The sequence below is a fragment of the Onychostruthus taczanowskii genome, unplaced genomic scaffold, assembly GCF_017590055.1.
Source record: "Onychostruthus taczanowskii isolate IOZ18803 unplaced genomic scaffold, ASM1759005v1 scaffold17, whole genome shotgun sequence".
Lineage (NCBI taxonomy): Eukaryota > Metazoa > Chordata > Aves > Passeriformes > Passeridae > Onychostruthus > Onychostruthus taczanowskii.
The window spans coordinates 11,177,337-11,193,294 of record NW_024498906.1 but is presented as its reverse complement, the minus strand read 5'-3'; the positions used below and the strand labels follow the sequence as shown (position 1 = coordinate 11,193,294).

Genomic DNA, 15,958 nt, shown 5'->3' with positions numbered 1-15,958 from the left:
CACTGATTGGCCAAAACAACTCACACCAGAATCTAATTAAGTAATCACCTTGGGTAAACAATCTCCAAACACATTCCACATGAGCACAACACAGGAGAAGCAAATGAGATAAGAATTGTTTCCCTTTTCTCTGAGGCCTCTAGCTGCCTTTCAGCTTCCCAGGAGAAAAACCCTGGGCAAAGGAATCATGTTCAGAGAGTGTGAATGCCACTCAGGTAAAACAGCAACAGAGTTCCTTCAGAGAAAAGTTGTGCAAAAAGAGGCTGGCCCAGAGCCTGTGCAGCATCCACAGTAAGCAACACAGGGTGGCTTCAGTATGGACACATTAAAAGATGCTTTTCCAGTCATGCTTGCCTCTGCCTGGTCCATCGTGGGAGCCATTTGGGCCAGGGAAAGCAGTAGAGATATGAAATTCAGAAACTGAAACAGATGCAGTCTGTGGCCAAATCTGTGTCATTGGGGAAGCCATGCAAGAGCCCCGGGACCAAGGCAGGAGGAGCCCGGAGGAACAGCCCTCATCCCAAACCTGCAGCTGGACATGGAGCCACTGCCCACAACTCCCTGGCTGCGTCCATCTGGCCAGTGGCTCGTGCCCCAAGTGGTGCAGCCTCCAGAGCCAGGGCTCTGCAGGGTGGGGCTGTCCAAAGCCTCACAGGGACCTGGGCACATCAGGGGCTACAAGTGCCAAGTCTTTACCTGCTCCATGCCAGTTCCAGTGGGGTCGGCTGTTGAAGGGATGTCAGCTGTGGCCCTTTGTGACACGGGTGTGTGGTGCCAGGGCCCCTGCTGATGCAGGACATGATGGTGCCCAGAGGCACTTGTGACATGGCAGAGCCCTGCCCTGCCACAGGGTATGTAAGGGGGGAGAGCCCTGCGGTGCCCAGTGCCAGGAGAGCCGCTCTGCCAGAAGGAAGCAGCTCCCCTAGAGCCTCTGTGACAGAGCACAATGGAGCCGTTCACAGAGGAGATGAACCCCAACTCCCCTCCTGTCACGGAACAGCTGGGCCTGTGCATGAAACCCCAGGTGACGGCCAGCCCGGGAGGGAGAGGGGATGGAGGGAGCTGGGATGGGGCTGGAGAGCAGCTGCCTGGAGCACAGGGCCCTGTAGCCTCTGATGTGCCAAGGCAGTCGCCTCCTTCCCTCACAGCCAGGGCACAGGGCCATGGCCCTGCCCCACACAGCCCCAGCTGCTCCCCCAGCCCTGGGCTCCCCCCCAGCCCCAGCTGCTCCCCCAGCCCTTGCTGTCCCCCCAGCCCCTGCCCTGGGTGGCTGGAAGCCCTCAGGGAGCAGGGGCAGGGGGCAGTAGGGGGGACAGAGCTGCCATGGCCACAGACTGTGGAGTGGGACTTGGCCAGGGAGGAGAGAGAGTGGGAGCCCTACTTGGGCCAGGAACTGCCCCAGTGGGGAAAGGAGAGTGTCCAAGAGCTGTCCCAAAGGGAAGATAAATACCAAGATCTATCTCAACTGGAATTTGAGAGAGACCAAGAGTTGTCCCATGAAGAAGGTTTGACATGCCAGGAGCCTTCCCAAAAGCAAGATGTGAATGTCCAAGTGCTGTACAAGCAGGATGACAAAAGAGACCAAGCGCTGTCAGAAGGTGAGATAGACCCAGACCTGTGCCAGGAATTTGAGAGGCACCAAGAGCTATACAAGTGGCTGGACATGGGAATCCAAGAGCTGTCCCAAGAAGAAAACAGCAACAAAATGTTTCCCCAATGGGAACACTCCATTAACCAAGAGCTCTCCGAAGGAGAAGTCAGACACTATCCAAAGTTGTTCCAAGAGAGAGGCGACAGTGACAAAAAGGAGTTACAGAAGGACTTGGAATGCATCACCATCCACACCATTTGGATCAACCCCAAGTACCCACAGCTCCTGCAGGACCCCGACGCTGCTCCCCAGGACTCGGCCACGGCAGCAGCTTCTCCTGCCTTGGCTGAGCAGGTGAAGGCAGCAGGGGCACAGAGCCAGGGCCCTGCCCTGCACAGCCCCTGCTGCCCCGCAGGCCCCTCAGCTCCCCAGGCGGGAGCCCAGGCCCTGAGGGAGCAGCCGGCTCCCCCCAGGAAACGCCGGTCCCGCTGCAGGCGGGCGCTGCGGACGCTGCTCTTCTGGCCCTGCCTGAGGGCACAGCCGGACAATCGGGGCCCGCTGCCCGCACCAGGCCCGGAGCCTGCCCGCTGTCACACGGGCTGCCTCTGATGGCCAGGGGTCGGGGACATCAGTTCCTTGTCGGGAGAATGGCCCGGCTGAGGCCTGGGCCTTGAGAGGCACCGGCGATGTCAGAGTCCGGGGCAGGTGCACAAAGCCCGGGGAGAAGGGGCTCCTGCTCAGAGGGGACACCAAGGATGCAGGAGTGACAGCCACAAGGACACTCGGCACGACGTCCCAGATAAGGACAAAACTCATAAAGCCGCCTCAGCAACTGTGCTGAAATCAGCCACAGCTGGGGAAAAGGTGCTTCTGGCATGGGGAGACGGTGAGCACCGACTCCCAGTCCAGTGACCCCAGAAACCCAGCGAGAAAAAAGGAACCTCTTCAAAAGAAAAGAAACACTGAGCATAGAGAAAGATTGGTTAGCACAAGAAGCAAAGGAATCTTATATCCAACAGAAAAAATATCAAGATATTCATGTTAGCTAATCATAAATTACAGTTAATAGTATTAGCTAATAATAGAAACTATTACATTAATATTTAACAAATAGCAAAACCACAATACTATTATAACATACAAATTAAATATCCAATATTATTTAATATTTATAATATCTACATATTTTTCATAATTAAAATATTTTGATTATCATAATATATATCATGTATATATTATATGGAACATTATATAGTGCATATATATGAATGTAATATACAAGTGTTTGTAATTATACTATAAAAATATTAAGATAATTTTAAAAGGAAATAATATGTGAAATTAGTGAGAGAACCATGTAACTGGTAGCCAATGAACACGAATATTCTCTAAGTCCAGTAATATTTGTGAGTGTGTCATTCCTTAGAGTTTCCTTCTGCTGTTCAGTCAATGAAGGTTTGGTGAGGTTCCAGCCTGGACCCTTCTCAGTGATCATGCTCAAAGGAGGATACAATATTAAAATATCTCTCTGCAAGGAAATTTTGCTCTTTAGTAAGGAATGGGGATGGGGAGAGAGTCGCTGACTAAATCCTACTTCACTGAGACAAGTCTGTGAAAAAACTTGCAAGTGCCAGGAGTTAGACCCTTCAGGAAAATGAATTCCAGTCTCAGTTTAGGGAGCAGATCTCCTTCCAGTGCTGCCCCATGTTTTTACAGGTTTTGCCACTATGGTAAACATCTGGGAGACATCTATAAAATTAAGGCTTGAACTGTAAACACTTGTCTAATCCAATAATGTGTACTTGCCTTTGCAGAATATTGTCATGGAATAATTTTATTTCTGAAAATAAAGCCTTCAACTCTGTAATTAGCCCCTTTGAAAAGGAGGACAGGAATCACTCACAAGGTCTGCACTGCCTTCCAGCAGACCATCAGAGAGCAGAATACGCTGACTTTCCTCTTAGAAATCCACTTGGGTACCTGTTCTAGCAAGCGGGCAAGAAATTGCTTTGTTGTTCCCAAGCTGCAAATTGGCCACTGAGGGCCTGAGCTGTACAGAGTTGCTTGCCAAGAGTAGGAAGTATTGCATTGTAATGCCAGGCACAGGAATTTGCAGTTGGCCACTGGCACGCTCAGGGCTTGCACACACATTTTTGCTGATTATCTCTAACTGGCTGTGGACAATGATGTTATCTGCCCAAGGAACCTGTCACTGCTGCTGATAATGTTGGACAGTTCAAATATCTGCCAGAACCAGATGACAACTCTGTTTTCGCCCATTTATCTCGTGCAAGTTTTGTATCTTTTTTTATCAGTTTAGCTTATTTAATTGGAGAGATTGATCGTTGTCCTGGAGAAAAATCATTGAGAATGCAAGTTTCAAAGTTTGGTATTAAATCCTAATACTATCTGCTGATTTAATTCTACCATTTTATTTTTGTTCTACGGAGAAAAACCCAGGAAACTTTCAGAACTACATAGGTTAGACTTTGCTACTAATTACAATGGTCAAAGTGACAGGAGTAGGGAGGGTTGTTCCCTAATAACACAGGCAAAAACAAGAGCAAATTAGAAGGAATTTCCAGCCTGGGACAGAACCACCATCTCTCAGACTCCTGAAATCTGTCCTCTATTACTACTATTTTGCTAATTAGTGAAATTACAATAGCTGTAAAAATTATGTCGCTCATGTCTGAACTTACTGTATTTCATTCAGATTTTTAAAGGTTAATTTAAAGTAGAAAAATCTCCTTGTAATCACTGAAGGAAAAGAACAAAATGAAATTACCATTACCCAGGTAACAGCGCTAGAAATAGATGTGGTATTAGTCAACTTAGCATGTACATCCTGCAGCTTGAACTCAAATGCAAATCTGTTCTGTTTCCAGCACTGCAGTGGCCTGGCTTCCCACTGCTTTGTGTGCACATTTCCCCAGGGAATAAGCTGTGCAGCTTTGCCAAGCTGATATCCAGAGCAGAGGGAGCTGAAGCAAGTGACTCATGACTGCAAGACGACAGCATGTGATGCAAGACACACACAGGACAAACTGCTGAGAGATGCAGTTCATGACTGAGAGGTTTATTCCCGTTGCCAGGAAAGGCCTTGTTCTTTTCCAGCTGTTATCACGTTTCATAAAACAAATATGCAGTGTGTGCAGAATTTCTGACCCAAACTCTAAATCAAACAATTTTCAAGGTTAAATAGCAAAAACCAGGTACAGAATTGTCTATGAAATTAAAGAATTAAAGGCAATGAAATATCACCAATTTCTTCATGTTTTCCCCAAAAGTGCCTTAAAAATGAAGCAGAACAAAAACATTTGTATGCATTTCTCTAAAGCTGGTGTCCTGACACATGTTCTACTGTGTCACCCCATAACTGCTTGCATCTCCTGCTTATTTGCTTTCCAGAACAGGGTTCTGCTTGGCTGCTGGAAATACACTTGTTGACAAAGGGGTATTTCCAATTACTCAGCTACCCCTTAAATTATATGAATTATAGTTCTTATAATTCAAGGACAAAAAGAGATAACTGGAATTAAACTCCTGACAATTAGTTACTTTTCCCCAGTATTAGGGAGTGGATACTGAGTACAATAGAACTGGCTCCTGAGGGTGCAAGCATGAGCATTCAGGACAAAATTGCAAGCTAATACAAAGAACTTTAGCTCCCTCAGCCAAGCAAAGGAGGCTTCCTGGTTTTCATTATCTTTGACTATTTTATTACATGGACACTGGAACCAATATGTGCAGACATCAGCACCAGCCAAAATATTTGTGTATAGTTATGGGGAGTTGTACCAGAGTAAGGATTAGAATTGCCCAGCATAGTGGTCTTGCATGTTTTTCTAAAAAGCTGTACTTTCAGTTTCTGAAGGAGATAAGGCTCAAGAATGCCATGCTACACAGTGTTGTTCAGCTGCATTTTAAACAGAACTTTTTTATCACTGGCCCATCTCTCACCAGGACACCCAGCCCCTTGGATGCTACCCCAAGCAGTTCCATTTACCTCAGTAAAACAATGGATGTGAGGATTGCAAGACTGGGCCTGACATTTGGAGGCAGGAATGCTCAGAACACATGGAGCTTTGGCAAGTCAGTGACAGAGAACAGGTTTTAGTCAAAGTGTAAGTGAATACACAGCCCACTTGATCTTCTGATCATGTCGTCCCTTAATATTGACAATTCCTGACAAAGTTAACCACTTTAATGAGGCCAAGGGAAAATTTGGCATGAAACAAGCATAACAGTGCCCTCCTACATCAAATGTTGCTAATCCTTTATGGCAATTATCACAATCATAAATTGGTACTTTACAATTTGTCTTAGCAAACATTCAACTGAAAAGCAAAAATTAGTATCTTAAATCCAGCTGACTGAGGAATGCACAATTAGATGTTGTCTAGATGTGAGCAAAGCCTTTGACACCACTTCCCACAGAATTCTTCTGGAAAAAACCTGGCTTGGACTGGTACACTCTTCACTGGAGCTGGGAAAGGGTCTGGAACATGAGCCCTGTGAGAAGCATGGGGAAACTGAGGGCAGTTATCCTGAAGAAAAGGAAGCTTAGGGATGACCTTATCATTCTCTACAACTACCTAAAAGGAAATTGTAGGGGAAGTTGGTCTCTTCTCCCAACTAACAAGCAATAGGACAATAGGAAAAGGCATCAAGTTGCAACAGGGGAGGTTTACACTGGTATTAGGAAAAATTTCTTCACTGGAAGGGTTGTTAAGCACTGGAACTGGCTGCTTGTGGCTGAGTTACCATTCCTGGAGGCATTTAAGAGATGTGATGTGATGCTTAGGGACATGATTTAGTGGTGGACTTGACAGTTGGACTTGATGATCTTAATGGTCTTTACAAACCTAAAAGATTCTATGATCCTAATTATTACTCTCTGATGGTCCAGTTCTGCCACCTTCAAGACTTATTGTGGAAAGGAGGGAGTATTGATACTGCTTTCACATAGCCATGACTATTTTATTTTCTGTCACATCTATGATGACTTATAGAATCCATATACAATGCACAAAATCTGATTTAAGGCCCTCTCTCTATGCATCTTCTATCAAGTGTATCATATTCTTGGCACCCCCATATCTTTCCCATTGTGCTCATATCAAAAATCTGGGCTTCAGGAGACCTTGTCAGGTAAAGTTTGTCCCCTGTTCCAAAACAAGCTTACACATAACTATCAATATTTGTAAAATATTTATTCCAGTAGTCATGAAAAACAAACAAACTGAAAATGAACCCTCTTCAATCTTTTAAAGCAATCTCTTCCTGTGTATTTCATAATCCCTTTCATAATGGCAGCAAGCCCTCCATTATGGAAATTGGTTTATTCCCTTCTGCTCCCTCACAGCTCTGTGTTGTATGTATTTGTAGGCTGTGATTAGAACTGAGCTTTCATTAAACTAAAGAAACCATTTCCTCCTAGGCTATGTGTCCTGAGCCTTGGACCCTTCTTACAGCCTCTTGCACTGTGCCATTGCTCTATTTTGAATAAAACACCACTCCAAAAACTTGGCAGCACTTCCCCAGAGACCCAAGCAGTGCTGAGCATGACTGGAGGAACCCAGGATGGCTTCCTATATCTGGCAGACTCTGCTGCTGTTTATGCAGTCCAAAAGGTGATGACCTTTATTGCAATATTGTGACATTGTAGACCCATGTTAAGCTTGTTAATCACTGCAATCTCACAATTTCTTCATGCACAGTGAGCTGGAATTCCAAAGGGTAACAACACAGATATGGGAAGGCAGCACCCTGTGCAACAGCTGGCCCAGAAGGGTGTTTGTCCTGTCTGCCCAGGAGCAAGGAGGGCAGGGAAAGATGTGTATCTTCCAGAACTGCTGGCTGGACAACTCTCATGTGTATTCTTGCCTCAGGTCTGCCACAGGGTGTGTTTGTGGTGCACTGCCAGGCTGAGCAGAGAGTGAGGGAGATGTGAGAAGCATTCAGGTGGGTTGTAGAAGGAGAGCATAAGAGGAATATTTGTGGAAGAAAGATTGCCAGTTGTTGATAACAACTGTGGTCTTTTTGACTATACTCTTTCTTGATCAAATTCTGATAAACTTCTCAAATTTCATTATTTCCAACAAATATTCTGCTCTGACCAAGGGGATCTGGTTTGAGAGGTCAAGTTACCTTAAAGAAAATAAACTGTACAACTCTATGCACAGTCCATTGAGAGGCCAGGAGTTTCAGGAGGTATCATCCAAGCAGCTCTACAGCAGCAGCTGTTGTAGGAAGCTGAAAACAGCTGCTCTATTGCTGACATCTTAATCTAACCTACCCTGCCTTTTTCTTTTTCTCTTAATGAGTCTTTCTGTCATCCATTGAACAGTTATTTGCTCCTTGAACAGTCTTAGTAATCCCCAAATTTTGAGAAGTACCTGGGAGTTTGGTTTTTTGTTTTTTTTTTTTTTTGAGTAGGAAGCATGACCTCGTGTGTATTCTTGCCTCAGGTCTGCCACAGGGTGTGTTTGTGGTGCACTGCCAGGCTGAGCAGAGAGTGAGGGAGATGTGAGAAGCATTCAGGTGGGTTGTAGAAGGAGAGCATAAGAGGAATATTTGTGGAAGAAAGATTGCCAGTTGTTGATAACAACTGTGGTCTTTTTGACTATACTCTTTCTTGATCAAATTCTGATAAACTTCTCAAATTTCATTATTTCCAACAAATATTCTGCTCTGACCAAGGGGATCTGGTTTGAGAGGTCAAGTTACCTTAAAGAAAATAAACTGTACAACTCTATGCACAGTCCATTGAGAGGCCAGGAGTTTCAGGAGGTATCATCCAAGCAGCTCTACAGCAGCAGCTGTTGTAGGAAGCTGAAAACAGCTGCTCTATTGCTGACATCTTAATCTAACCTACCCTGCCTTTTTCTTTTTCTCTTAATGAGTCTTTCTGTCATCCATTGAACAGTTATTTGCTCCTTGAACAGTCTTAGTAATCCCCAAATTTTGAGGAGTACCTGGGAGTTTGTTTTTTTGGTTTTTTTTGTTTTTTTGAGTAGGAAGCATGACAACTATGAAATTGAAGCTTAGCTTCACTTTTTCCTAAGACACATAGTCCTTTTTATGAGGAAGAGGCCTGACTTCTTAAAGAATAAATATGGCAAAGTCTGTAAAAAAAACCACTGGTCACAAATTGTGTATTCACCTTTAGATGAGCTCCTTTCTGGAAGAAAAGGAGAATTGTTTTCTGGTCTTTGTTTTGCTTGTTGCAACTTTTTTAGTGTATGGAGATATAATTCCCCCATACTTTGAAAATGTTAGGGCTGGATACTGTTGAGTCACATACATTCTGTGCATGCAGGTTCTACTCCTTAATTGTTAATTAAAACCATCAAGAGAGGCTTCTGATATTCCTCTGGGGAAAGCATAAAATTTCCTAGGAACTGGATTTTGTTGGACATTTCAGGATATTAGGAAGAAAGCAGCAATCCTGCATAGAACTGGTATGTGTGTATCTTTGCTTACAAGGGCAAAGTGGTGCAATAAGCACTAATGCTGAGCAAAGGAAACCAGATAAAAGGGGGAAAAAAATCTGTATTCCAACAATTGTCCTCTAAGCCAGAGGAGTGGGAGCGTACCTGATGCAGATAATTCATTCCTCTGGCCCTCCATGGAGATGCAGTGATTTCTGCAATTCAAAAAAATATGTACTGAAGAGCTGAAGCAACAGTTGGTAATAAGGCCAGCCTAGAATAAGCCCTAAGTTTTTTAATGCAAGTGACAACTGAAGAGTGAACAGTATGTTCCATCATTTTCCAACAGATTACTTATGATGAGGAAAATACTCCTTCACATTTTTAAGAAATAATCACGCTATTTCAAGAGTCGATTCAAAGCTATCCATGAAGAAGAACAAGAGGCATCAGGTGCCACTTCTTGTTGTGAGCTGTGACTGGACCTGTGATGGTCAATAATGACAAATGAGAACAAGAGGCATCAGGTGCCACTTCTTGTTGTGAGCTGTGATGGTCAATAATGACAAATGGCCAGAGGAAGATGAAATTCCCAAACACATTACCAAGTCCCATCTCAGCAGAGTCTTGATGTATTGTAGCACTTTCCAGCCAACGCATACATCTTCTTTTACTCTTTGGCAGCTCTCTGAAGGGTTTTTTTTTCTTTTGGGTCAATAACATGCAATTGCAGTCACTTCAGAACCCAGCTGCAAGGGCAGTGCTCTGTCAGGGCACCCACAGCTTGGGCCAGCGTGCCACCTCCAGGCACTGCTGCCTTTGGGGCTGCCTGTGCCCTCTGTGGCTCCACGAGAATTTCTGAACACTTGAGGAAGGGAAGCTGGGATGTTTGTGCCAGTCCTAGCATTCCAGCGGGATGTGGGCAGCTGTGGGTGGTTCATGGCAGGGCACAGGGGAGCACGGTTTGTCCACCCCACTGTACCACTGCAACCCCTAAACCACATTGCCCAGTGCCACATCCAGATGTCTCTTAAACACCTGCAGGAATGGTAACTCCACCACTTCCCTGGGCAACCTGTTCTAATGTCTGAGCACTCTAAAACTTTGAAAAAAATCTGAATCACCTCTGCCTCAGCTTAAGGTCATTTCCTCTAGTCCTCTCACGTAGGCTTGGGGAGATGAGACTGCCCCCCCTCGATTACAATCTCCTTTCAGGTAGAAAATGCTCCTTTGCTGTGTCCAGTTCTGGGCTCCTCAGGACAGCAGAGGCATGGAGCTCCTGAAGCAGATCCAGTAGAGGGCAACGAGGACGAGTCAGGGCCTGGAGCATCTCTCTTATGAGGAAAGCTGAGGCCTGTTCAGGTTCGAGGAGAGATGACTGAGAGGGACCTCATTAATGGGCATAAATATCTAAAAGAGAGCTGTCAGAGCCTGGACCAGGCTCGGCTTGGTGGTGCCCAGCAAGGGAACAGGAGGTGAGTGGCAGAAACTGATGGTCAGAAATTCCACCTGAGCATGAGGAAGAACTTCACTGTGCAGTAACCGAGCACTGGGACAAGACAGCCCAGAGAGAGTATGAAGGTTACCATTTTCCCTGGACATATTCCAGAGCCATTCGGTTACAACCCTGTGCCATGTGCTCCGGGATGACTGCTGGACGAGGGAGGCCGGACGGGCGACCCACCGTGCTCCCTTCCAGCCTGACCCATCCCGCGCCGCCCCCGCCGTGTCCGCGCCCCGGGACGGAGCGGAGCGGGCCGGGCCCGGCGCTCGGTGCCGTTGGCCCGGCCGGGCGGGGCGGCCGCGGGGGAGGCGTGACCGCGTGACGCCGGTGGGTGTGCGGGGGCGGAGGGGCCGCGCCGGGGCTGGCCGCGGGTGGGTGGGAGCCGTGTTCCCTCCGCGCCGCACACAGCCCCGGGCAGCGGGCGCGCCGGCAGGCGGCCATTGGGAGCCGGCCGGTGCCCGCCTCCCCGCCTGCCTCCCTGCCGCGGGGGGTGTGTGACAGGCGGGCAGGGCGAGCGCGTCACGCCGCCCGCGCTCCGCCCCCCGCTCCTGCTCCCGGCGCCGCCACCTCGGCCCGGCGCGGGCAGGCGCGCGCGGCGCAGCCATGGAGCCGGAGTGCCGGGTGCTCTCCATCCAGAGCCACGTCGTCCGCGGCTACGTGGGCAACAAGGCGGCCACCTTCCCCCTGCAGGTGAGCGGGCGCGGACCTGCTCCTCTTCCTCCTCTCCCTCCGCCGCTGTTCCCTGCGGGGCGGCGCGGGGAGCCGGGCGGGCGGTGTGACGGCAGCGCTGCCCGGCGAGCTCCGGTGCCCAAGCGGCTCCTGCCAAGCCGGGTTAAGGTAAGGGCAGGGCGGGGAGATGCCCGCACGGGCGCCCTCCCTGCCCGCCCCGGTGCTGGCGGCAGTGCCCGTCCCGGGGCTCCGCGCACCCCGCGGCCGCTGCGGCTGCGCCTCCCGCCGGCTCCGCGCCGCTCCCGTTAACGCAGCTCCTCCTGGGCTGTGGCACGGCGGGCTGTGGCAGGGGAGGGGGAGCCGGGGGTGCTGCCCGTGGGTTTGCGCGGCTCCGCGCTGCCTGCGAGCTGAGGGCCGCTCCGCTGCCGCCAGCAGCCGCATCCAGCCCGGGCTCCTGCCCCTTCAGGCAGGGCAATCGCCGTGTCCCGTGTTGGGGACCCGGGGCAGCGGTGTCCTTATGCTGGCACCCGGCTCAGCCCCGCCTGCCCTCGGTGGGGCTGGGTGATCCCCCAGCCCGGATGGTCTGGGGAAGCCGTAGTGGGGTGTAGGGGCCACTTAATGCGTGTGCAAGGCAGGGCCAGAGGAGCTGCCTGACACGGCCCGGGGCTCCAGGGTGTAATTGGATCTTGGCCTTCGTGGCTGTCATGTGCTGCCTTCAGAGCTGTTTGCTTGGATCTCGCCGGTGGTGGGGAAGCATTGGGCGGACCTTTGCACATCGCACTGTTGGCTCTTGTGGAGGGTCTGTATCCTAAAAGGCTAATTTGGGGCCTGCCCATCGGGAGGTCTTTGTGCCTTTACACAGGCGTGTCGGTATGGAGCTCTCTAAGAAGCTCATTACCAGTACACGCTGTGTTGTGACACTGGTTATCTTGGTGTGTGCTTACCAAACACGATGGTGTAACTCATTTGACTAGACAGGGGAGATTATGTGCTCTGATAAATTATGCAAGTGAGATCAGGTCTGCAACAAGCCACTGTCACACCCCCCATATCACCATCCAGTTATAATGGAACCACGTCTCTTGAAAATTAATGTATGGTGAAGGGTGATGTACGTGTGTAATCCGAGTATTGTGGAAAAATACCAGTATGTAGAGCTCCAGGCCGAAAAGGTGATCATGAGCTGCAGGCCACCTGTCCTTCCTTTCCTAACAAAATGATCTCAAAATTGTACTTCTCCCTCTTCAATTTCTGTGTAGCAGAAGAAAACACAGTAGTACTTATTCCAGAAATCTCCAGTCTCTTAAACTGTTCTCTCTCTCCATTCTAATTCCCTGTCAAAGGGTTTTTTTTTACTTTTCTGTAGCTTAACCTTTCTGTGACAGGTGAGCTGTGTAACTTGGCAAATGGGTTCCTGGAAAGTGTTTTTAGTTCCTTTGCTATGATGGTATAAAATACTGCTGGAGTTTAAAAAACCCTGTTGATGGTGTAGCTGGGTTTTGTTCAGGGGGCTGTTGCACTCACACTGTGTAGTATTCTTCAGTGTATAGTGTAACAAGCAGTTTCTGGAGTGGGAGGAAAAGAAATTTACTTGGGGAGCCGCCAGACTCCTGCCACTGCTGGCTGCACTTGCAAATCCTATGCAGGCAGCCCTTAGTGAAGTTGTGCTTGTTGGGAAGTTTCCTAAACCCTTGGTTTGCTAGACCATCAGATGGGGCAGGGTGCTCCAAAGTGAAAAACTTTGCTTTTCTTCATGAAGAGAATTACAAACCTGAGTCTTTCTCTTATATTGTTTTGATGTCGCCATGAAAATTATAACCTGTATCTGTTCTTGAGGATGGGTGCTATTCTGGCATGCTTTTATTTCCCATTCTCTTTTTTTTTTTTACTTTAGTTTTCTGAACCAGTTAAGTGAGGCTCCCTTTGGCGCTCATCAGCATTGAGTTTGCAAGGCAGGGTGTATGTAGATATGTGTGTCTGTGTGCTTGTGAGGTCTGATGGGCTGAAATCCTGACACTACAGTTCAGGAATCTGCATTTGGACAGCAGCATCCGAATGGAAAACCTGCCATGGTTTCACCTGCTGTTTGCAGACTTATCCAAAAAACATCACTCGTGTTTGCATGACCTGATCTTTGGTGGAAATCTGTGACATTAGTATCAATAGCAATCTGCACAGAAGAGAAGTCTTTAAGATCCTTTTTCATGAGTTGGTTGCATTTTGTCAGTCTTCCACTAAAGTAAAAGCTAAAGTATTTAAAATGTAGGTATGTGGAAGGACTTCCTCTGTGGAGTCTATATGGCAAACAGAGCAAAACAGAGTTAGACCATATATTAGAGCAGTTATAATCATGGAAGTAATAGAGTTAAGTGAGAAATATTAGAACTCTTTAGATCATTTCAGGTTAAAATATATTTAAGTAATTAGACAGTCTAGTTTAACTAATAGGTCATAGAGGAAATATGCACCTGGATTTGCCAGAGAGTGAACTTCCCTCAGCACTGCTTTGAATTCTGCCTTGTCAAGAGTTTAAATAGTTTCTATTTGCATGATCTTACTGAAGGTAGCTCTGAATTATTTTTAGAATAGTCTGAAGTTATTCCACAACTGTGTATTCTGAGCTTTCAGTATCAGGAATTGGTTCAGGATTGTCCAGCATTTAAGAGAGTAAGAGCAGTAGGGTGTAGATTAATTTGGGGAGTTGCCATTGGGAGTCAGATAAATTATTTTAAAAAAAGTTTTTAAGTTTCTAAATGTTTCTAATGTTGACTAAGATTTGTCATAGTTTGCATTATTATCGTCATGGCATTCAATTTCACTTTTATCATATGTGGTTTTTTTTTTCTTAGAGACATCTCTTAGCTGTTAATTTTAAATATAATTTTATCTTGCGCTTCCTGCCCCAACTTTTAAGCGGGCAGAATGTGGCAATAAATAAAGGGAGCAGACCTGCAAGTAGAGAGTTACAGTCCTTCTCAAACCACAGAGAATCCAGAAGGACAAGGTGATTTCTCCTCTGCAGAGGTACCTCATTCTGACCAACAGGAAAACTTCGGTAGGCAGTGGAATTTAAGATTCATATACAGCACCCATGACAAAATCAGCTTTTGGGAATCAGTGTCTCAGTCTGTGTGCTTAGTTCCTGGGGTCTCCATGAGCTTCCAAGAAAGGATTTTGAAAGTATAAGGAAGGAGCATGAGAAGATCCCAGCCAGTTTTACCTGGGCACTGGACATTTGCATTTGGTTGCCACTGGAATAGTTCATACCCATGTCTGCAAACCAGAAAGTGTTGATCTCTGCTTATGTCTCAGTAGCAGTGATGGTTTGGGGTGGATTTGTTTATTTGTTTTGTCTTCCCTAACATTCACAGAATTTGAGAAAATCATGCCTCTTTTTTGAGTATTTAATTCCTGACTTCCTTTTATATCTTCTTACCTTGAAGAGGGAGCTAAAAGCTGAGACAAGCCCCATTAATTATTTGTATCTGAAGAATGAAATTTTCTGTCCTAAAAGAAACACAAACAGTTTCTACAATACAGGATTAAATGGCCTTTTAAAATCTGTTCAATTTTTTTTTTCTTTTTAACTTTTTTCCTTCTGCTAAATGGAGATAGTTGTCCAGGTATTAAAAAGGACCAGTGGCTCTCAGACCAGTTCTCAGTAATTCTCCTCTGGAAAGAAAACAGTAAGTCTACATTTTTAGCTCCTTCTTAATTGTAGAAAAGATGGGAAAACAACTTTGGTCAGTACAGGTGGTAATTTCTTTGATATTTATGGATAGTCTTGAACTGTCTTGTCCAGTATATGCTATGACCAAAACCAGTATCAGTAGATCTTTGCTAAATATACATAGCAAAAAAGTTTAAGACTTTTTTTCTTTATTTTGGTGAAAAGTATAGTCAAATGGCTTAAGGATTGTGTACAAAGATAAAGTGCATCTCTTATTTAAGATGACTCTTTTTTAAACCCTGCTATTGTGTTAATAGCATGAGTCAGAAGAAGGATGAATCAATCAAAAGTCTTTACAGAGTAACAATAAGAAATGTTCTTAGTGGGTAGCCCTTATTTTTGTTACAGATCAAAGGCTGAAAAAAACCTAAACCTTAAACAAAAAATAAATACAAAGATGAAAGAATGTATTTGGTCTTTGTAATACCCAAAGATTGTCCTAAATTGCATGTCTGAAACAACAGTTATTGCTCTAGAACCATACTTCAAATGAAGCTTGTGGAAGCATGCTTTTTCCCCCCTGACTTTGTTCTTTTAATAAAGGTAGATAAGGGGTGAATGAATTTTAAAAGTCCCCCCTGACTTTGTTCTTTTAATAAAGGTAGATAAGGGGTGAATGAATTTAGAAAAAAAAAACCAACCCAAGACATAAAAAAAATGAAAACCTCTCTGGGAAGGCTTGTTCAAAGCTGTGTAAAGAGCATTTGCTTCTTATGTGGATGTCAGCACACGTAGCTGTAAAAGTCATGCACAAGGTGAGGCCCTGAAAAAGACTTGTAATCCAAAAAGTCCAAACAAGGTGGCTCCCCCAACCTGGCAGAGTGGATTTCTGGGGAAAGGCTTTACCAGACCTTTCCAGAAGTGCTTTACCAGCTGAACCCACCTCAGATGCACTTGAGAGAACTTTGGACCTCTCAGAAGATTGTAGGAGATGAACATTCCACCTGCATGGTAAACTGGGAGGGGAAGGCGAGTGGGACAGGACTGGGAGTGGATAAGAATGTAGATTATTACTCAAAAGACAACAA

General features: G+C 46.3%; 1 protein-coding gene across 1 annotated transcript in view; it reads left to right on the top strand.

The window, feature by feature from the left end:
- Positions 1-11,027: 11,027 nt before the first annotated feature.
- Positions 11,028-15,958, top strand: part of PDXK (pyridoxal kinase) — a 46,519-nt gene continuing 41,588 nt past the window's right edge. Inside the window, exon 1 of the mRNA XM_041399719.1 lies at positions 11,028-11,221. Within this exon, the coding sequence (XP_041255653.1) occupies positions 11,135-11,221 (87 nt within the window). The 5' untranslated portion in view covers positions 11,028-11,134. The remainder of the gene's footprint in view (positions 11,222-15,958) is intronic.